Source organism: Prionailurus bengalensis, chromosome C1, assembly GCF_016509475.1.
Source record: "Prionailurus bengalensis isolate Pbe53 chromosome C1, Fcat_Pben_1.1_paternal_pri, whole genome shotgun sequence".
NCBI classification, from domain to species: Eukaryota; Metazoa; Chordata; class Mammalia; order Carnivora; family Felidae; genus Prionailurus; species Prionailurus bengalensis.
In genome coordinates, this window is record NC_057345.1 from 56,822,086 (window position 1) to 56,845,260 (window position 23,175).

A 23,175-nucleotide genomic window follows, 5' to 3' on the forward strand; every position below is an offset into this window, starting at 1 on the left:
CCTCCAGCTACTAAATGTAGTGAGACACTGGGCTTTGTTTTGGTTCTCTCTCCCTGTACTGTGGCCTGGCAGTTGCGTCCAGGTAGTAATCTAAGGGTAATCATAAGTCTCACCACCTTTGTTTCCCCTTTTCTCCGTTATCACAGTCCCATATTACCTACAGCCCATTGTCTAAAAACAGTTGTTTCATATAATTTGGTCTCCTAGTTGCTTATGGAAGAACAATTCAGAGATCAACCAGTGTATATGAATCTATGCTTTGATTCAAAAATTGTTTTTATAATGAGCAAAAAATCATCACTACTTTCATTTGTCTTATACATTCTGCATTTCCTCCATGCACATTCTGAAATTTTCAGGAGATAACAGCTAATCTGTACATCCCCCACCCCTAGTTCTTAGAAAATAAGAAATAAGATTCTGAGTCAATAAAAGAGCTATTTTTGAGTAATAAAAGATTGTTAGTTGCTGTACTTTATTGTATTTAGAACTGTTAAGTTTATTTTAGTGAAACTGACTTTATTTCTTTCAGTTAAGAGTTTAATATTAAAAACTAGCTATCCTTCATTTTCTCTCCTAGAAATGCTTCAACGCCACACACACACACACACACACACACACTCTCTTTACCTTCAAAATCAAAGGCAGGTATATCTGTTGGAGAAGTACACAGGTTGCCAGGATATAAAATTTCAGAACTATCTCTAATTCCACCAAATATGAGGTCAAATTATTGCCAATGATAGAATAGAAACATATGGTGAAAACTGCATCCCATGTTTTCACATACTCAAGAATATTGGTTCCGAAGGTATTTGCACTTTCCTTCCTTATCAAATTTTCCCTTTATATTGGGTTAAAATTTTTTAGCCAGTGTGTACAATCAGAACCCTAATCTCGTAACTAAACAATAGTTTAATAAGACTCACCAATTGTTCACAATTTTGTTTGGTTCATGTGTGCCCAAAGCAACTGAAAGAATACAGGACTATGTTTTTGCTAAGATCTCTTCTAAGTGCTATAATTCTAGGTAATTCTAATAATAATTGTTAATATTTATAGAATGCTTCTTCTAGGCTAGATACTGCTAAGCACTACATATGCATTATTCAGTTTAATTCTCACAATAATCCTAAAAGAGAGATACTATTATAATCTTTATCATATGGATAAGGAAAGTAGAACTTAGAGCAGTTAAGTAATTTGTCTGAGGTTACATAGTAAATAGTATGGTAAAATTCAAACCTGACTTCAAATTCATGTCATTAAAATTTTTTTAGGTTTGTTTGTTTGTTTATTTACTTATTTATAACAAGCAAGAGCAAGCAAGAACATAAGTGGGGTAGGGGCAGAGAAAGAGGGAGAGGGAGTGAGAGAGAATTCCAGACAGGCTCCATACTGTCAGTGCAGAGCCAGATGCAGGGGTTGAACTCAGGAATAGTGAGATCATGACCTGAGCCAAAATCAAGAGTGAGATACTTAACCAAATGAGCCACCCAGGCACCCCATGTTACTAAATTGTTACACCAATTTTATAATCTCAATTGCATGCACACTAGCTCAGATGAAAAATTACTCTGTCTTTATAGTATTTATATATTTAATATCAATAAATACAAAAACAAAATTAAGTTGTTACAAAACCCACAATAATTTTTATCTCAATATGCATCGAATTCACATTATTATACATCTTTAAACAGGAAGTTTTAGCATATAAACACCTTAGAAAAAGCTCTAATTTGGTCCTATAATCTTATAGCTAAGGTTTCTGGGCAAAAGATATGTAGTTGCCATTTTCTATTCAAGTTTTTAATAAAAAATCTCAAATGAAACACTGTCATTTTAGAGTACATTACATTGATAAATCAAAAGTCATTGAACAATAAGTGTTTATGACATCCCAGATACTCTGTACACTTTTACACTTGAATGGATATTAAATAATCTTAGAGTAAAATATGGAAGAAAAACTGCCTCAAGTTTGTGTTAAGTCACTAAAGCAGAAATATGGATAACCCTGTATTAAGATGAAAAGCATTTATAATCTGTATTTTCTTCCAGTGAAATAATAAAGCCAATGTGCCACCAGCTTGGTATTTACTTGTTTATAAAAAGTGTTTAGGGACTGATTCTCAAAGTTGGGTAAATATTGGTATCATCTAGAGAGTTTGAAAATACTGATGCCTATATATCATCCCTTAAAATTTGGATGTAACTGATACAAGGTAGAGCCTGAGCATGTATTATTTTAAAACTTTCCAGGTGATTCTAATATGTAACAGTTTGAAAAACACTAGCTGAGAGAACTGTTACATAATTAAAGAGCTCAGTATTCAGCTGAAGGACTCCTTCAGAGTGTGTATTGTTATTTTAAGTATCTGATAGGTGTGTCCCTTGATTAGAAAATAAATACTTTCAAGAAAGACATTTTGTTTTATTCACCTTAGTCTCTCCATAACTGGAATCATAAAAGGCACATAGTAGTTGCTAAATAAATATATTTTGAATGAATACATGATTGCTTTATACTTCTTTTACACCACTATCTTCCAGTAGATACATGAACATAAGAATGAAAGAGATATTTATTGAACAATTGAATGACCGAAGCACTCGGGATAAATGTTTAAAGCCAAATGAAGACTTACATGTACATATTTTAAAAATACACATATATAAATAGATCAAAAGTAGAAAAAGAGTATACAAAAGAGTGCAGCATTTAACAGTAGAGAATTCACTGAGTTTTCCAATATTCTTCACATTCTTATTCTTAGAAATAAGAGTATCCCTAAATAACTTGTACTTTAACTAATATTCATAAGCACATGTGCAGATAAGTTAATTTCTTTTAAAAACAGAATTATAGCTTAATCTTGATAAACATGTCAGGTTTCAAAATTCAAGTAAATAAAATTTTAGCACACACTGTAATAGCTTTTCCAGATGTTGTGTCAAAAAAAAAAATGTTTCTGGTTAAAGTATCTGGTATTGCTTTTGTTATTTGCTCACAGTTGAGACTCACTACTTTCTTAGCAGTCTTACACTGATAAAAAATTACTTTGGTACCTCCATACGTGTGTTTTATTTAGAAAAACCTTATTAATAAATAGACTTCCTTTTTTAGTAGCTAAATTCTTAAGTATGGCTTCATTCACCAAAGTTCTACAAGTATTACATAATTTTTAATACAGTTAGTATCTTAGACTACGAAACTTTGTTTTTTTTAAAATTAGCATTGGTTGTTTGATTGTAGGTTTGTCACCAAAAAGTACTGCTTCGCTCTCCGTGGTTGGAAATCTTTTCTGATATATCAAGGGATATTCCTTCTGAAACTTAAAAATGAGGTGAGGAATTAGAGAGTATTTAACATTATTATCCTAGCTGAAGCCAAGTTCAACATTTTATAAGAATTCAGTGACTTTCTCAAAGATGTATTTCAGAAATGAGTATCTTTTCAATTTATCCTTTCCTCTCCCTCTGCTTTCTCATATATGAAAGGTATAAGGTAAAATTTCTTAGATCCCAGTTAACATTAATATACTAGGATTCTCTTCTGATGTGTTTTCCTCCTAAATTCTAGATGTTCTTCCTTTCCATTGGTAAAGCCTATGAAGGCCAGAATGATCTAGTATATTTCATATTTGAGTATCTTAGACCTGGAATTAAACTTGCCAGAATCATGTTACTACTGAATTTTGGTAGAGATAAAAATTGTAAATGGTAATAATGAGTCACCAAAAGCTATGTATTACAATCAAATTTTATAACTGTTTTTTCAGGGCAATCTAAGTTATAATCATTGGAAGTAAAGGAAGAGTTATCTGTTATTATTATTGTTATTATTTAAATTTAGTAAGAGTATATTTATATTTATAAAGAGTAAAACCAGGAATGTAGGTTACATTTACATACACACCTATATATACAATATCTAAAATCCAAAATAATGAGAAATTAGATGCTAAATGTTACTAAATAACAATCAGCAACGGCATATTTAAAAAGATTTATGTGATTGAGAACTTATGCATTCTCTTACCTGTTTTAGTTTTTTCCTTTTCTCCTTTAGAGGCAAACTCTTGTTTTTAATAATATTCTCTAAAAGTTCTGCAATTGCAGCTTGTGAGGTAGACACTTTTTGTTCATCAAACTCCTGAGCACTAATCTGCTTACAGTATGAATATGTTGGCAAAGGAACAATCAGTCCATCTCCAGGATTTTTAATCTGTTTTGAACAAAATGATATAGTCCAAGTCTATTAATTCTGTTCATGTTCCTGTTTGCTAAGTGTTCTTTTGATGGGATTTAGCATGTATTCATTCGCCACCAAACATTCAACATTAAAAAAAAAAAACTGTGTTATGCAATAGAGTAGTGATAAATCCCAGGATCTACATCCCAGACCCACAACCTACTAGCTTTGTAACCTTCAGCAAGTTATTTAACTTCTCTTGGTCTGTTTCCTCATCTGTAAAATGGGGATTACATGAGATAATGTATATAGAGGGCTTAGAACAGAATAAGTATTAAATAAGGCAGCCATCCATCATCATTGCTATTAACCATGTATTTTATTCTTTTAACTACAAAACAATAAAAATCAAAGTAATATTTGAAAAGTTTTATTTATTTTGTGAGACAGGGAGGGAGGGAGAGAGAGAGTGTGTGTGGGCAGGGAGGTGCAGAGAGAGAGAGATGGAGAGAGGGAGAGAGGTGGGGGGCGGGGAGAGAGAGAGAGCAAGAGAGAGAGAGAATTCCAAGCAGGCTCTATACTGTCAGCGGAGAGCCTGACACGGGGCTTGAACTCATGAACCACGAAATCATGACCTGAGCTGAAATCAATAGACGCTTAACTGACCGAGCCACCCAGGTGCCCCAAAGTGATGTTTTAATTCACTTTAAAATATTAATGTTTTGACGTAGTAAGAGTATTCATATACTGTTTTTGAGGTGTAGGAGCATGGGAAGATACTATAACATCTGCTCATAAAGGAAGGAAATTATAGGGATAATTATGTTAAGCCAGGGCAATATTAGAATGGTATGTATGGGAAGAAACATGAATATATGTGCTGGGCTGCCAAAGAGTGAATATAATAGACATCTGTTGTTTTGGTTACTCAGTATTCCTTCTCTCCTTCTTTTAATAGTTTCTTCCCGTTCCACCTCCACTATCCTCACCTTTTTTGAAAACAGATTCTCCTCTAATCTATGGAGAGCCAATCAGAGCATGGCCCTGTCTCCAACGCACTCACCCTCAACCACCTAAAAGATGTGTATTTAGCCTGGATGGGGCCAATCAGAGTCCATGTGAAGAACTTTTCAAACTGGTAGGTGAAGGGATAGTTCTTTTTTCCTTTGGATTAAAAATGTTAAGTCTGTGATTTAAGAACTTTAATCACACTTATGGATCCCCCATCATGTGAAGGAGCCTTTTGTCAAATACAGGACCAAGATGGAAATAAGAGATGAAGGAAACAGTTTTATTGCTATTTGAGTCTCCAAATTCTGTCTACATTCCTGACTTTTAGAGGTTATTTACGTGAGCTGATAAAGTCTTCCCTTTTCATTAGGCTAGTTTGAGATGAATTTGCCACTTGGAACTGACTAATGCAGACAATTTTAAGATTTACAATACATACATAGCCCTTTTTTAAGTAGTCAAGATGTTTATCCACTGCAGTCTGTAAGTAAGAGGGTACTTGAAGAATTTCCTGGTGATGATCCATTAAGAAAGAAACTAATCTTGCAGCAAGAAGCTCATCAAGATCCACCTCTTCAGCACAGCATAGCACACACCGAGAAAAAGTGTGTATCATCTAGAAACAAAAGATGTGAATTAAAAAATTTAAGGTATTATATAAATAAGAGTATCAGTAGTTTCTGGGTATCATGCTAAAGTACTGAGATAAAGTGATAAGCAGACTTCAGCTTACAAATGAGGACAATTAATTACATTAGAAAGGTAAGAGCTTAAAGTACTTGTTAAGTATTTCCTTAATATAATTCCAAACGATTATAAAAGGCTTAGTTTTTTCTTTAATTTTGTCATAATTGTATCAGTAAATATCATGGGTTCTATTGGTATCATATAGATATGTTACTTAAAGAATGTTAAAGAATAATGACTTATTACATTAAATTAATCTCATAAAACACAAGCCAGGAGAATGCATAATATATAAACTTAGTGGTTATAAAGTTGGTACCATTTAGCTTTTGAAATTCTGGAAAATAGTCTTTAATTATTTTGTCACACTTTAAAGACAATACATGTATTGTTCAATTCCATCATAAGGAGTCTTCAAATTCTGGGATAAGTTTTGTGTTTCATAACTCATTTACTCTCAATCATATCCATATTACCCACTAAGTATTAGACACACGTAAACAGACACCTCATTCTAAAATAATTACAGTTATAAGAATTCTATTTTAAGAATTTTGTACATAATAGACAATGAACATATTTATTGAATTGAAATATTTTTGGTTTTATTCCTACATGTCAGTCATGTTTTCCTTTCTCCTTCCAAGACTCAGTCCTTAGCTTTTCTAGTCTTCTTTCTTAGTTTTGTAGAGTTCATTTACCCTTAAAGCTTCAATTACCACCTCCCTCCAAACAATCTGCCTTCTGCCCTGATCTTCACCAGGCTCACATTTCTAACAGTCTGTTGGATAAATTTCACTTGAATGTCCTGTATACACTCAAACTCAAAAAGCATAAAACTGAAATTATCTCCTTTCTAGTCATGTCTCTCAAAATATATTCCTCTACAAACTTCTCTGTGCTTTTTAATGGTGTCACAATTATGCAAGAATAATTCTTCTTCTGTAGTTTGGGTCTATCATTGTTAAAGAACTGTCCTTAATGAGTAGAAGAATAGAGCTCAACTCTAGATTCCTTGCTATAAGAAAATCATTTGAAGTTGCACTGAGGAAGTGGCAGCTCTTGAAGAGAGAGAAAGAGAGAGAAGATACTATTTTAAGAGTTCATTTCCAATCAATAGCTGTATAAAATGCCTCTACCCTTATCCTCTTATGGAGTCTGAGACTGCTTCACAGTAGTTTGTCCCAATTTCTTACCCACAGTGACATGCTATCCTGATTCACATAATTCATCAAATACAACTTTCCCACTACCATAATATTCCCATAATTCTCTAGAGTTATAGTGCCCTTATGCTTTTAACTGTGCCTGCTATCTCCTCTTCCTTCCCCACCAAACAGCATTGGCATAAAGCAATGGAATGTGGTCTGATGGTCTAGGTCAATCACTACGAAGTGATATGAATGAAGAGGTAAAGTGCTCAGACAAGATAAAGGTCAGGATATGAAAGTACAACATACTGGGCACAAAGGATTAATGCACCAACATTCTGCTACTAGGAAAGATATTTTTAAGAGCCTTTCTACCCCAAGAATCTAGGATTTTGAGACTAGGACATCATTCAAGTAGTACTTTTAGGTGATTTGCTTTTCTTTGTATAGTTTATGAACCAAGGCTTATTCTTTCCTTAAGAAATCAACTTACCAGTGATCTTGTACCCATTGCATCATGAAGTTGGGGCATATCAACGTTTTGACTCATTCGAGAAATCATGCGCATTAAAAGTTGAAGCTTTCTACGATTTGGTGGGGGAAGTAACAAACAACATAACTGTAGTGCATCGATGGCAACCCTCTCTAAATGAGGTTGCAGCAAACCTGGAAGGCAAATTATACCCCACCCCCGAAAAAAAATCATCAATGACACTAGTTGCTTTCATACTATGCACATATACAGTTACGTAAAGAATATAGTTATATAAGTATTAAAATAATATTTTAGTATCTAATTTCTTATAACTGTCCCTAGAAATTTCCACATTTCTCAAAAGCATGGTAAGATGCTCATTTTCTTCATAACCTATTTGAGTACTAATATCCTTCACTTACTACAAATAAAGTGACTCAGAATAAGTTAAAATGAAGTAAAAGAAAATAAGTGCTTTATATAAGTAGAATAAATCTTGGTTATGCCATGACAAGAGTCTTTTACGATAAAAACTTCTCCTTTTGGAGGAAAAATATAAAGCAGTTTCAGAGAAGAAAAGACAGGTAAGCAAAACAGTTAGTAAGCACTAAAAGTTAATATTACATGCATTGAAAGCATCAACCTTACTTTGTGTGCCAGTCAATACAGAAGAAGCTGGAGGTAAAGAATTTTCTGAAAGTTCTATTGTACTTTTGCAGAGTCTTTTATTGATTGTGGTACTAGACTCTCCGAGTTCATTTTCCATAGCTGTTTGTATACTTGTGCTGAGATGTCCAAGATTTGGTTTCATGATAATTTCAGCCACTGGCATATTGATATAACTATTACTTCTTGTACTACTTCTTAAAAGTAAACTCTGAGATCTACAAGGCTGTTTTGACTTGCATTTCCCAATACATAACTCCTCTTGGTCTTGAACAGTCAAAGTAGAGGTTCTCTTAAAACCAACACAGAGTGGTTTTTGAGTACTTTCCTCTGAATGAAGATTCATTAGGGATTCCTGTTTGGTCTTAGACTCTAAAAACTGCTTATTATGTTGTCCTTCTCTATTCACAACAGATTGATGGAAGACATTGGAGACCTCTTTACTTGAACTCCCTGGTAAGTCTACAATTCCTTCTAAAGAATAGCATCTTGATTTGACGTTAGAGGATAGAACATGCATACTACTTAAGCCTATTAAATTATGACAACTTCCTCCCATTATGTCATTAGCACTGGCTCTTCTATTTTTGAAATTAACTAGCTGCATTTTCTTAGCACATTTTTCTTGAAATCCTTGATCACTTATCTGCAGTCTCTTAGTAGTATCTGATTCTTCTTTGTTTTTGTCTTTATGAAGCAGACTGAGAAGAAGACACTCAGTTGATTTGAAGGAATTCAAATTGTTTAAGCGAAGGATTTTTGAAGACTGTGGATCATCTTGGATTTTATGTATCCCACTGGGTCTATCTGAAACTGTGACGTAGCCACAAACAACTACCAGGAAATGAAACAAAAATTAAGATGCAACTGTGTGACAGTGGACAAAAATAAAACAAAAACAATAGTAAAGTTAAAAAATAAAGCATTACTATAGTATATATTGTTAGTATAGTACAACAGCAGTTGCTTAATTCAGAAGCCACTTAAATAGGACACATGCAACATTCAGTTACAAAGTGCAAGACTGAGTAGAGGTTTTCCAACTTGTGATATAAATCACTTAAAAATCTTTTCAACAATCTAATTAAAGGAATTGAGTCAAATACATTAAAAAATCACTGGCTTCGTCTACAAGTATTAGAAAGCTCTTAATTATAAGACAACTAACTGTACTACAATAAAACTTACACATTTGGTCTTTGTCTCTAGTAACTGGTATAGTGCTCCTAAAACGTTTGGAATTTCCAGAGAGGGCGTCTTTTGTTATCCATAGTACATCTACTGGAGAACATCTGAGTTTTTGGTAATGAGGTGACTTAGGGCTGAACTTGCTTAGAAGGTTGGAGCTTTCAACCTACCTCAGACCTCCCTGAACAACAGAAGGATGTGGACTGAAGACTCAGCAAAATCACCAATAACTGATGATTTAATCAATCATGCCTATGTAACTAACCCTCAGTTAAAACTATGAAGTAACAAGGCCAATGGAGCATACAGGTTGGTGAACACATTGACATGATTGGGAGGGTGGAATCCCTGGAGAGGGCATGAAAGCTGTGTACAACCCTTCTTCCACATAGCTGTTTCTGATTTGTATCTTTTATAAAAACTGGTACTCATTAAATAAAGCAGTTTCCAGAGTTCTGTGAGTTGTAGTCAATTATTAAACCCAAGGAAGGTTGTAGGGACACCCAAACTGGTAGTTAGGGCAGAAATGCGAGTGAGTAAGCCTGAGGACCTCATCTGCAGGTGGTACCTGAAGTGTGAGGGCAGTCTTGTGGAACTGAGCCCTTAATCTGTGGAGTCTACATAACTTTGGGTGGTTAAGTATCAGAATTTAAGGAATTTGTCCTTCACTTGTAGGGTCTGGTCTAACTCTGGGTAGTCAGTGTCAGAAATGAATTGAATTGTAGTACACCCGATTGATGTGAATAACTGGTGTGAGAATGATATATTTGAATTACTGGAAGACAACATAACGGGAACCATAGTATTCCCAAACTGTAAAATAATTTATAGCTTGCCATCTTCATATTTACCTACACTTTGAGATCTTTTAAATTATGGGAAACTTGAAAATGTTAATAAATTTACATAATAAGTAAAAACTCATACATACCCAAAATGCTTACAAATAATTCATAATATTCAAAGGTAAGCAGAGGTTCAGGGAGATCTAGAAAATAATCTGCTATTGTTCTGAATACATCTCGTTCAAATCCAACGTAAGTTGGATTATTCATATTACTTCTTGGCCCTAAAAGATAGAAGGCAAAAAAAATTGGTAAAATATATTTTATTTAAAAAATTTTTTTTAACATTTATTCTTTTTTTTTTTTTTTTTTCTTTTTTGAGAGTGAGAGAGACAGAGCATGAGTGGGAGAGGGGCAGAGAGAGAGGGAGACACAGAATCCAAAACAAGCTCCAGGCTCTGAGCTGTCAGCACAGGGCCCGACGCGGGGCTTGAACTCATGGACTGGGAGATCATGACCTGAGCTGAAGTTGGACACTCAACTGACTGAACCACCCAGGCACCCCAATATATTTTATTTTAAATAAAAATTTAGATATACTTATAAAAAGTGTCAAAAAGTTCTCCATGATGGAGCAAAGTTTAACAAATTCTGTCACAGTTCAAACATTTCAAAGAATTGTGCACATCACATCTCATTCTTTCTCATTATGTTTTCATTACAAATCACTGCGAATAGGGGCACCTGGGTGGCTCAGTTGGTTGGGCATTCATCCGAGTCTGGATTTCGGCTTGGATTGAGCCTCCTTGTGTGGCTCTGTGCTGACAGGGTAGAGAGCCTGCTTGGGATTCTCTCTCTCTCTGCTCCTCTGCTGCACCCATGTGCTCTCTCTCTCAAAATAAATAAATAAACTCTAAAAAAAAAAAAAATCACTGCAAGTAACTACTAGCATTTTGTCTTAATACTTATTTACCTAAAAACTGTATATAAGGCAACATTTGAAATATATTTTAAAGCAGTAAGGTTATTTAATGAGATTTTATTGCAATTCATTTTACAAAACAAAGAATATGTAGATAATGAAAATAATTCTTCCAAATTATCTTTTGTAAATTTACATTTTCATGAATAAATTTTGTCTGACATGAAGCATACCCTTAATGAGTTTAAATAATATCTTTACATTGCCATTTCATTAGCTTAATGTTCTTTTTTTAAATTTTTATTTTTTATTTTTTTAGAGAGAGCAGGGGAGAGTGGCAGAGGGGAAGAGAGAGAGAATCTTAAGCAGGATCCATGCTCAGTGCAGAGCCCGACGCAGAGCTGATCCCACAACCCTGGGATCCTGAGGTGAGCCAAAATCAAGGGTTGGACACTCAACTGACTGAGCCACCTAGGCGCCCCTAGCTTAACGTTCTTCAAAGAATCATGCTTGCTCACTAGTTTTTTACTCAGAAATAAGATCTGACTTCATATTACAGATGAGGAAACTGAAGGTTAGAGTAACTTGCCTAAGATGAAAAAAAACATTGGTGGCAAAGCTAGAATTAGAACTTAGAGCACTTAAAGCAAGACTCAGAGCTTTGAGGTCTAACAACATTTAAAGTGTGCTCCATGGACTACATAATCAGACTCATTCAATGTGCCTATTAAAAATATGTAAGTTCCTCTGTACAAACCAGAATTTATGGAGGTGAAGCTAAGAATTACTGACTTAGAAATGTTTGCTGCTGGCTCACTAATTTAGTAGTTTCCAAATGCTGAGTGTGGGAATCTTCACTAATAAGAAGCTTTTGAGGCATGTTTAGTCCAACTGGAATGAACCTACCTAATGAATCATCTAAATCAGAATCTTTGGCTAGTCTCCCTAGTGACTGTAATATGCACTCAGGTTTGAGAGTCACTATTTTATCTTTCAAGTTAAAATTTTTCGCTTCCCAAACCCAAATAATTTTACTTTTCTGCCAGCAAATTTTTGTATGGTCATAATGTGAGCACACACACTGAAAAAGGATTGAAGAAAACAATCACACACATTTAACGGCTTAAAGGCTAATATGGGTTTTATGTAGAGCAAAGTAAAAATCTTTTTAAAAATTATTGTTAAAGTTTTAAGTTTATTTATTTGTTTTTGAGAGAGAACGTGAGCAGGGGAGGGACAGAGAGAATCCCGTGCAGGCTCCACACTCAGCGTGGAGCCTGACATGGGGCTCGATCTCATGACTGTGAGATCATGACTTGAGCTGAAATCAAGAGTTAGATGCTTAAGGAGGATATAAGATATATTCTTAATATGTAGAATAAAAAAATGTGATAATCATTAGAAAATTTTCTAAGAACATACTCTTATTAGAATTAAAAATACAAAATTTATAGTTAGTGTGTCTAGGTTTGAATACATATATCTTTATGTATCAGTAGAAGACTTTCAAAAGCCTTACTTTCTCTTCTAGAAAAAAACTGGGGATAGTATATTAATCACTCATTCCTATATGTCACAGGATTACTGTAGGGGATTGAATAATAACTAAAAGTTTAAATGCTACCTCTAGCTAGATATATTGGTAAACTGGAATCCAGTAAGTTATATCTTTGCTATCATTTAGGTATAACATGGACTGGTAAGAAAGGGGAAAAAAAACCTCTAAACATGGGATATTTGAGAAATTCCTGAAAATATAAGCATTGGGTTGCTAACCATGAGCCAAAGTATAAGACAGAAGGGCAGTTAGGTGGGGGAAGGCAGAAAGAGAAACTCACAAATCAAGCTTATGATTAAGATCTTTACACCTCAGTTTGATAAATAAAATCTTTCTATAACTTACATTATTTACTTTATTGCTATTTATTCTGTTATTTTGTCATATTGACACCCAGTGGACAACAAGGGAATATGTACCTATCTTGAACATTATTAATAAAATACTCATTTCATAAGAACTAGAAAAAAATCCTTTTATAAAAAAATTATTAAAATATAATTTAACTTTTAATGATTTAGAAGCACACATTTCTGCATATTTTTAAAACTGATTTTTAGGGGCACCTGGGTGGCTCAGTCAGTTAAGCATCCGACTTCAGCTTAGGTCATGATCTCACGGTTTGTGAGTTTGAGCTCTGCATCGGGCTCTGTGCTGACAGCTCAGAGCCTGGAGCCTGCTTTGGATTGTGTCCCCCCCAACCCCTGCTTGCGCTCGCTCTCTCTTCCAAAAATGAATAAACATTAAAAAAAACTTTTTTTTAAATAAAAAAATTGATTTTTAAAGCAATTAGGGCTTTGTACTTGAGCCAGTGTCTCAAATTATAAAAATTAATTATCACTGCTCACTATTGAAAAAGCTTTTTTTCCATTTACTGATTAGTGACAGATCATTTTTTTTTTATAAACATAAAAGTTCCATTAATGTATCTTATGGAGTACAAGCATGTCATGAAGCAGCTCAGTGTTGACGCTGTGTACAATGGCAAGGGGAATGAAGTAGATTTAATGTGACTTCATTTCTGATTGAACTTTTCCACTTTATAAGAGCTATTACTTGAAAGTTGCTATTTGAACTCTATAGGCCTCACTAAGGCAACTGGTGTAAGTTATACCTAAAAATCCTTTGATATCCACTAGCCTGTGATTTTATGATTTATGAAAACTGAGCTACAAATGATGAACTTAAATTATGAAATCACCATCTGCATAGAAAAAGTTATGGACTTTATAATGTATTCCACATGCAAGGAAATGCAATCAGATCTACTAGATTGTCATTCAAACATCAAAAGAAATAGCATACTTTATCAGGATTTCTATAAATTGTTTTCAAAATTTCCTTAGCTCTTATTAAATAGTATAAATATATATTTTATATAAATATATTTTATAAATATATATATATATATACATACACATTTTGTTTGTTTAACTTACAATTTGCCAGGCACTTCATGGCAGATAATACCCAGTGAGGAAGGTCATCTATACAAAAAAAATTTATATTGTTCAATAATATCACCTAATTTCCATGATACTATATTTAAAACTTTACGCTTATTATATATAATTACATACACACATATATATGTATGTATGTATATGTATGTATATTACCAGGATTAAAAATTATTATATGTTTAATAAGACATAAGGTGAAGACAATATTTTAAAATACAAGTTTAAAAGTCATAGAGATCTTGAGTTTGATTCTTTCCAGAATACATAAAACAATTACCCCCAAATTGAGGATATTTTGGTGGAGGGTTCATAAATAGTTAATGTTCATACTTGTCCACTGTCACCATGTTTTCTTTATCTTAATTTCCATTCTGATTATAGGTATGCTATTTGAATATTACTGATTTGAGTGAGACCTATGATTGAAATTATATATCTGAATATTAGGGTGCTTTTAGTGAGGCTTGCTTAAAATCTTTCATTTGCTACTAACTGAAGTATGCTGCATGAAATTGAACTGTTTTTTGACACCAGCACAAAAACCACACATACACTTAACTTAAAGAGTTTATGGTTATAAAGAATAGAAAGTCTGAATAAGAGAATATACTGTTAAATATGTGATTTTAGGTAATTTAAGATGGGAGTGGTACAAAGCCATATGCATATGCAACATAACTTAAGTTTTTGCTTTTTGTTCCTACAATTCAAACTTTAAAGTTCTTGCCAACACAAAGAAACCCAAGTAATACATACCAGTTAATTCTACAGACAACAATTCATTATAAAAAACGAGTCAACATTTTGAGATTTATTGATACATTTCTTAAAATGTTAAGTTTTAAATGTAATGCCGCTGGGTTGAATATATCATTGATTTTTCCATCTTATATCTAAAATCAATACATTATATATATATAAATATATATAATAAACCAGTGATCTTTAAAATACTGGTCTTGAGACTTTGGTCTTGAGGGTTTTGAATATGTCTTGACTTGTGTAAATTTATATATAACTGCTCATGTAAGCTCCAAGAAGCCATGGACCATTTTTCTCTTGTTCATCACTAAATCTTTAGTATAATGCCTGGTACATTGTAGGCCCTCAATAAAATGTAGTTAATCAATAGTTTTAATTATATTTTCATACCTTTTGGATGTTTAACCTTGCCATTTAAAAAAAATCATGCATAAATACCATGAGAGGCTAAAATAATAGTACCAATAATATTCACTTAAATGATTACTAAAGCACTTACGATATAATCTCCCCCTAATACTTTTTCAGTTAAAGTATTCTACTTTCTACATTTTTAGTCTCTCTACACCCCCACAATAGCTGCAACCTATGTTAGCAAGTTTAAAAGAGTCCAACTTCTTTTATTGATACCAACCTGATTTGTCTTGTAGTATAACTATTCCATGTTTACTTGTATTGGTCATGTTGTACATTATGTATTGAGGAACTACTTGATTTGGATTTATGACTTCTTCTAGGGATGACACACCTAAAATGGTTTGCAGGCTAAACAGAAGAAAAAATACAAACTTCTTTTTTCTACATAAAATAAGTGGAATGGGATATAAATATTAAAGAGTACGAATGGCAAACAAAGCCATCAGAATATTTTTCTTAAGCCAAACTGATAAAGGTTATAGTTAGTATCCACTTTCAAATATACTTACCTTAGTAACCTTGTAATGATTCCAATACAGACCCCGAACTATAGCTATATATAACTTTGACTCAAAGAAAAAACAAATCATACTGCAAACATTCTATTTCAACTGTACTAGAAGTTCAAGAGCACTTATTAAGAAATACAAATACAGGTTAAATTCTAAGCTTTAAGAACTAATCTGTTTTTTTGCATTTGTAGATCTTGATAAAAATGTCAAATTAACATTCTAGAACACCTGTGGAACTTGGTTAGAGCTTAGTTTTAGCTTACTAGATCAGAATAATATATCTCCAAACTTCTTCAATATCTTCTGGGCTTATTTCTCTATTATCAACTGAGTTTTCTTGATCTTCATTGATTATTACATGGTTCATTTTCTCTATATTTTCCTGGAAAAAAAATTACTTTGGTTTAACATGCTATGCTCAAATTAAGGAAATATTGAACTGACATAATTCCTAATATTTAGTAATTCTACTAGTAAACAGTCCACAGTGAAGCTGTAAGTTTAAGTGTCACCTGAAGGAATAAGGTTAACATATGGCAATAAAGCTTTTTGGTTTTGTAGCTGCCCCTACCACTCTCAAATCAATTTAAAACAAAACATGTTTAAGTTATACAAATACTGTTTCAGGTGTGTCTTATTACCATTTTTATTATTGTTCCTATGGGTTCTATTGTTCTACAGTAAAACATATACACATATTTTTGGAATATAATGTAGGTCAAGAGACTTTAGTATTGGCTTCAAATATTAAATGTTTTATAACATTTAATGTTTTATAATTAAGCACATGGTAATAAAATTTAAACTAGTGATTAGTAAAAAGGATGTTTTACCTGAGAGAAATGTAATCCAGGTTTTTTAGGAGTTCTACGAGATAAATTTCGTAATTTAAAAATGCTATCTTTATCTTTGGAAAAGTTCTCTATGCTGTTTTTTCTCAATTCTGGATGCCTTCGTGGAAAACTTTTAAGCGGAGAATTTGCAGGAAATCTGGTTTAAGAATAATATGCAATTAAATAATGTAAGATCAGAAACAAAGTTTTAGTGTCTGTTTATCTTTTAAAAATCACAAAAGAACTGAATTTATTTATATTATTTATATTACCAAGGAAGGAAGATTCTACATAAATTGATTTTCCCATTAAACCTTTAAAAACATTTTAATGGTTTCCTACTTTTTTAGTATATTGTATGTATTCTAACTTTATATCTGGATAAGTAAGAGTTATTATTGGGATCAATTCTGTTGAAGAAAAAAATAGTTCCATTTTCTAAATTTCTTTGACAAGCTATCTAATTTATATATATTTTCTGATCTTTGTCTGACTGTTCTTGTTCTGATTTCCAGAGCTTGGTCTCTGTTATTCCTTTTGACTATAATGCTTTTTCCCCTTTCCAGTATAATAAAAAATATTTCAAAGATACAAGAAAGTACGGAAAATAATGTAAACAACATCCAGATATGTAATCATCAACCATCAAACAATACAATATTTAACATTTTATTCAAGACTTCATTATTAAAAAAAAAAAAAAGACTTCATGATTATTTTTTTGTTAATCAAATTCTTTGCTTATTCTATTTCTTTCTCTTTCTGAGGGAAGCCATTAACTTGCAGTTAGTGTTTCTTTCTTATTCATGTTTTTATACTTTTAATAAGTATACATAAACAACATATGGCTTGGTTTTTTTTCTCTATGGTATTTATATATTAATATATAAGATATATGTATAATGTATAAAATAAAATATGCATAAGTTTTTAGTGACCTCAGAAGTTCTTATTCCATGATCCTAAAAATATTTTCTTATACCAAGTTCCCATGTACAGTTGACCTTTGAACATGGGTTTGAACTGTGCAGCACACTTATACACATTTTTTGTATATACAGTACGGTATTATAAATGTATTCTCTCTTATGATTTTCTTAATAACATTTACTTTTCTCTAGCTTACTTTAATGTAACAATACAGTATATAATACATTTAACGTACAAAATGTGTGTTAATTATTTATTTTATTGATAGGGCTTCTGGTCAACAGTAGGCTATCACTAAAGTTTTTGGCGAGTCAAAAGTTGTATGTGGATTTTTGACCATGAAGGGGAGGGGGTTGGTGCCCCTAAGCTGCGTTATTCAAGGATCAACTGTATGTATAGTTTTGTTTTTTCAGTACTTAATTATTTAAATTTAAGCCCAGATATTGGGTAGGGAAATTCTCTCCTCCTTGTTCTTCAAAATTGCCTTGGACTTTTATATTACTAAAAATACTTTAGAACCTGCTTGTCAAATTCTATAAAAAATTATATAGGGGTTTTGAATGAAACTGCATTTAATTTATATATATATCAATTGGGGAGAAATGACTTATTTATGATACTAAGTCTTCTTTCTTTAAAAATGTTTATTTCTCTTTGAGAGAGAGAGCTCATACACATGAGTGAGGAGGGGCAGAGAGAGAGGCAGACAGAGAACCCCAAGCAGGCTCTGTGCCATCTGTGCCCTTAGCACAGAGTCCAACATGACTGGAACTCACAAACTGTGAGATCATGACCTTAGGTGAAATCAAGAATCCAACGCTTAACCAACTGAGCCACCCAGGTGCTCTGGATACTAAGTCTTCTGATTCATCAACAGGATATCCTTCTTCACTTATTACTTTTAAAACAATTATATAATTTTCTCCAGTAAAGTCTCACACATTTTTGGTAAAGTTTATTTTTAAGTATACTTTATAAATTTGCTAACATTATAAAACACTTAGAGGCAGAGAGACTAGTTGAAGAGTTATGCAGAATTCTGGGTAAGAGAGAAAAATGGTTTAACAAAATGAACTATCAGAGTGAAGGGAGGAGTAGATCAGAGAACTGCTAAAGTGGTATAACAGAGATGGTCTGTTAATTAAATCATATTTAAAGGGGAGAAAAAGGAAAACAATCAAAACAGCTATAGGGAAGACAGTGCTATTCAGTTAAGTATGGAGTAAGAAGATAAAATTTGGGTTAAGACATGATAGTGATTTTTCTATATGTTATATCTGAAGTGCCTAATGGGCAAAAATAGGTCTGAAGCTCAGGGATATATTTGGGTTGGAAGTTTGAAAGTTATAAGGAAAGTAGGTGAAGACATGGCAAGAGATTGCCCAGGGAGACAGTGAAGTAAAGACAAGTCTAGGACCTTTAGAACCAGTAACAGCTAAAGGATGGATAATAGCAAAGGAGCTCACAAAGTGCCTAAGCAGTAGTTAAGACAGGCAGGATTTGTAGAGTGCTATACAAAAGGAACTACTCACATGTTTGTTACTGCAATTTACTTGTACAACATAAATCATCTTTGATACACAAGAATCAACTACTAAGGCACTTCATTTGAAAAGTACTAATTTTTTAGAGAGAAAAAACATGGATATTAGAATCCAAAGACCTAGTTTAATGATATATAACATAGAACCCTGCACATGAGAGAAAAAGCAATGGTGCTGGCCTAAGGGAGTCAGAAAGGCTCCACAGAGGAGGCTGCAATAGAATTGACAGGAGAGCAAATGTATTCACTAATCTGACAATGTCTACAGTGTTTCAAGGTAGAAGAACATATTTCAGACAGATATAACAAGATTTACTGAAGCATGGTCTCAGCTTCCTCATCTGTAAAAAGAAGTTAATACCTAACCAGGGATTAAGTAAGAAAACATGTAAATCATAAAGCAGGTCTTCTGATATATGGTAAATCCTTAAAAAATATTCTCTTTAACCTATAGTATATTTCTTCTGTTATTTATTATATAAATTTTGCTATTATTTCTTTTATCACATGTATTCTTAGGTTATATAAGATTATGTTACTTGGAGGCAAGGACCTGTGAGAATTTGTCTTATAATTCTTGAATCTATGAAACTAAAGGTTAATAATGACCTATCCTTGAAATGTTACAGATTTCAGAATATGCAGAAGTGATATCACATCCTTTCCTCCCAATATTTATTTTATTATATATACTATCTAACATTTTAAAAGTTTTAATTGTGTAGCAATTAACTTTAAATTCTAAGTGGTTTTAATTGCACTAAGAGCAGTAACAGTTTTATAAAGAAAACATGTTTTTTTTTTCTGAAAAAGCTGCAATTTTAGTAAAAGTATTATAGAAGTGGAGTTAAATTATATTGTTAAGTAATTCAGTTTTGTAGTTATTTATCTGTTCAGTACCTGAATAGCTGACTGTTGTCATCAAGATTTTCTGATCCCCATCTGCCTTTGATATCTTCAATTACATGATTTTTAAGAAATTTTCTTAACAATTGGATTGTCTGTTGCCTTGTAACTTCAGGACCAAAATTATTATTATTTCTTAATAGGTCATAAAGCCAGTCCACTGCTTCTCCTGCTGTAAAACAATTGCCATATTTTTTAAAGTGTTGCCTGTGTTTTCTTAGAGGCATTCCTGCTCGAAAAGATGTTGTAATTTCATTCCACTGCAAAAAGAAAATATTAAAAAAGAAATTAAACATTGTGCTGACTCAAAACAAATTAGACAAAGAACATTATTTTATTCATATCTGATTACATCATAATTCGTGAAATCATTGATCTTATTTACTATAGAAAATTTTATATATCATACTGATTTCTCTTTATTAATTCTGGCATTGTAATAATATGTCTTTGTAATAGTGTAAAGGCACTTATTGGCTGGTTGGCTTATTTAGGAAACCTAGAAATAATGAAGAACTGTAATGAACTTGCTTCTTAACCTTCAACAGAGAAAGTACCCCCTTTTTTTTTTAAATTTTAACTAATATTAGTAAAATGTTGGTAACATTTGTGTCAGACACCGCTCTACATTCATTACTTCACTTTCATTCTCACAATTCTATGAATAGGTACTATTATTATCCCGTTTTCATATAAGGAATATGAAGCACAGAGAGACTGATAATTTGACCAAGGTTACAGAACTAAGTGATGAACTCAGGCATTGAAACCCAGGTTTGAATATTCTAGAACCTGCAGTAATAACTACCAAGCTGGCCAAACAAAATTGATGGCAGGCAGTAGTTTTACTGGTAAAATACCTTTAATGTTGCAATATCTTATATATTTATTATAGTATTTTTTAAACGTTTATTTTTGAGAGACAGAGACACACAGAGAGAGAGAGAGAGAGAGAGAGAGAGAGAACGTGCGTTGGAGTGCAGGGGAGGGGCAGAGAGAGAGGGAGACACAGAATCCCAAGCAGGCCTCCAGCTGTCGGTGCAGAGCCTGAGGAAGGACTCAAACTCAGCAACTGGGAGATTCCGACCTGAGCAGAAATCAAGAGTCCAACGCTTAACCCACTGAGCCACCCAGGCGCTCCAATATTTACTATAGTGTTTCTTATGTAAAGATTCCAATAGTGAACACCGAACAGATGAGGCAAATTAAGTAAGCTTTAAGTCCACTATATATTTAATAACACTGATATACCTATGTTTTAAAAAGATACTCATATTTTCTAAATTGTCCCCAACCCAAGCTTTCAAGGTTTGTGGCAGCTAGAACAGCGGAGAACTAAGGTGGTGGTGGTGGTGCAAAATGAACACCTCACTTTTTAATTGAAAAATCCTCCATTAGAGGCCAAGAAATCTGACTTGTAACCCCAACTGTGTGGCACCACAACACAAAACCTAAGAGTTGAAAACACAATAACTGTATTCTTTTCTTCCCACCACACCTCCCATTTCACACATTTATTTACTCAAGAAACACTGAGCTGTAGCCTATCCATAGGATCTATACATCACAACACACGTTCACACGCAGTATCCTCTCAGGATATCCTTAAGGTAGATATGCATCATTAGCTCTACTTTCCCAATGTGGAAACTGAGGCTCACAGCAGTTAAGTCACTCTCCTAATGTCTCCTACCCCGTGGCGCTGTATTCTCTTGGTTTGAAAATTTAAGTGCACAGAGACTCTGTACAAATCCAGTGACTACCAACAGTGGTTCCTGACGAGTATCTTAAACACTCTGGGTTTAGTTTTTAAACGGGCAGCTGTTACCTAGTGCTATTCAGTCGGTAGATCCTGCATTGAATTCTACAGGCCCCGCAAAACGAAGCTGTCACATTCGGACTGTCCCCATTCTGACACTCCAGAGTAATGGAACTCCGAATTTTTTTTTGTATCCAGATGGGGGTAGAAAATCAGACGTGGGGAACGGCTAAAATCATAATATTCTCTGATGTTCCAGGGCAAGCTGACAACTGCAGGCACAGTTGTCGCCCAAACAAGGCCAGAGTATGATGCGCCATCCCGGGGACGAGACCCTTTGGACAAACGGCTCACAGGGAGGGACACAGCCCCGACCTCCAGGTAAGGGGGAGAGGCGTGTCCCGCAAGGGTTTCCTGATACCGGTTTATTCCCCCGCCCCCCTCCCCCGACGTCTCAGAAAACCAAACCCAAACCAGGTTCTGGGACCCGTCTGTCCGCCCCAGGCAAAACTCCGAACGCTCTCACGTAAAGTCGGTGGCGGCCACGGCTGCGGTTGGCCGGTCTAGTCGTTCTGCGCTGTCTTACCAGCTTGGTGGCCCGATAAGGTCCGGGAGGCACACTCCGACTCTCCATTCCGCCCGCCGGGCCCGGAGGTCTGTCAGCGCTCAGCGCGGTGCATGGCGGCCTTAGGCGACTCTAGGGCTCTGGGGGCCCCGACGGCGGCTGGCTGGGAACAACCGTCCGCCGCGCCGCGGATTTGAATAGCGCAGAGGGCTGCGCTGATTGGTCGCGGTCCTGAGTCACGTGGCGCGCCGCCGGGATCCGGCTGCGGTTGGCTTGCACAGTGGAGCCTCTCAGGGCTGGGGCGCTGGCGGTGCGTGGCTGGCACCCGCTAGTCAGCGCCGGGGCCGGGCCCGTGGGACGGGCGCTGGGCTTCACCCGGCTGTCCTGGAGCTGCTTCTCCCTCTTGCGGTTGCAGGCGAGGCGGAGTCTTGTTTCCACACTAAGAACCGGTGAGGCAGTTTAGTCACGGACTGGATGGTTTGGAGACCAGGCTTTGGATTAAGGGAATTTGAAATTTGAAAAGAAAAAGGAAAACAAAACCCTAAGCCCTTTTAGCCTGGCCCTACAGGATCTCCAGCAGTGGTTGGCATGTAAAACAAAGCATCTCTGGGGCGTAGCTTTCACCTGACAAATCCCTTGGTTTTGCTTCTAAAAAGCTTCCTGGGTGTATGTTGCTGTGCTGTCGTTCTGATACAGCTTAGCAGGGGCCATGATTCTGTTCTCAGTGCAAAAATGTAGGTTATCCACACCCCCTTTAATTTGGAGGTAAAATGGAGCGTAAGTAGATTTCCGTTAAGTACACACACCATGAAGGGCTTGGGAAAGGTTGTGTAAAACTTGCCAA

General features: G+C 34.5%; 1 protein-coding gene and 1 long non-coding RNA gene across 4 annotated transcripts in view; one reads left to right on the top strand and one right to left on the bottom strand.

The window, feature by feature from the left end:
* LOC122480626 overlaps positions 1 to 9,828 on the top strand; it is a 28,609-nt gene extending 18,781 nt beyond the window's left edge. Inside the window, exons 1-4 of one of the 2 annotated variants that reach the window (XR_006296606.1) lie at positions 3,240 to 3,350; positions 5,157 to 5,336; positions 8,603 to 8,644; positions 8,886 to 9,828. This is a non-coding gene — a long non-coding RNA (uncharacterized LOC122480626). Of the gene's footprint in view, positions 1 to 3,239; positions 3,351 to 5,156; positions 5,337 to 8,602; positions 8,645 to 8,885 lie in introns of those variants that run through there. The other variant, XR_006296605.1, reaches the window with a different exon arrangement.
* DEPDC1 (DEP domain containing 1) lies at positions 1,628 to 22,530 on the bottom strand. Of its 2 annotated transcripts, XM_043575236.1 has the most exons (12): positions 22,353 to 22,530; positions 20,002 to 20,267; positions 16,629 to 16,785; positions 16,059 to 16,177; positions 15,501 to 15,631; positions 14,081 to 14,128; positions 10,308 to 10,445; positions 8,171 to 9,022; positions 7,541 to 7,713; positions 5,649 to 5,825; positions 4,046 to 4,231; positions 1,628 to 3,338 (listed from the first exon to the last, which is right to left on the bottom strand). In XM_043575236.1, exons 1-12 carry the CDS (start codon positions 22,398 to 22,400, stop codon positions 3,198 to 3,200), a joined length of 2,436 nt encoding a protein of 811 aa, XP_043431171.1. In that variant the 5' UTR covers positions 22,401 to 22,530; the 3' UTR covers positions 1,628 to 3,197. The 2 variants fall into 2 exon arrangements, with proteins under 2 accessions (XP_043431171.1, XP_043431172.1); XM_043575237.1 differs by lacking the exon at positions 8,171 to 9,022 and having other exon boundaries at positions 22,353 to 22,525.
* Positions 22,531 to 23,175: the final 645 nt, after the last annotated feature.

What these genes read in the sequence shown, in the direction of transcription:
- DEPDC1 (XM_043575236.1), bottom strand. Translation starts at nt 22,400, where the DNA reads ATGGAGAGTCGGAGTGTGCCTCCCGGACCTTATCGGGCCACCAAGCTG. An exon ending in CTTATCGGGCCACCAAGCTG is followed by an intron (nt 20,268 to 22,352) that starts GTAAGACAGCGC and finishes TTCTTTTTGCAG; the next exon opens with TGGAATGAAATTACAACATC. An exon ending in AGATATATTATTCTGATCTA is followed by an intron (nt 15,632 to 16,058) that starts GTAAGCTAAAAC and finishes TCTTCTGTTTAG; the next exon opens with CCTGCAAACCATTTTAGGTG.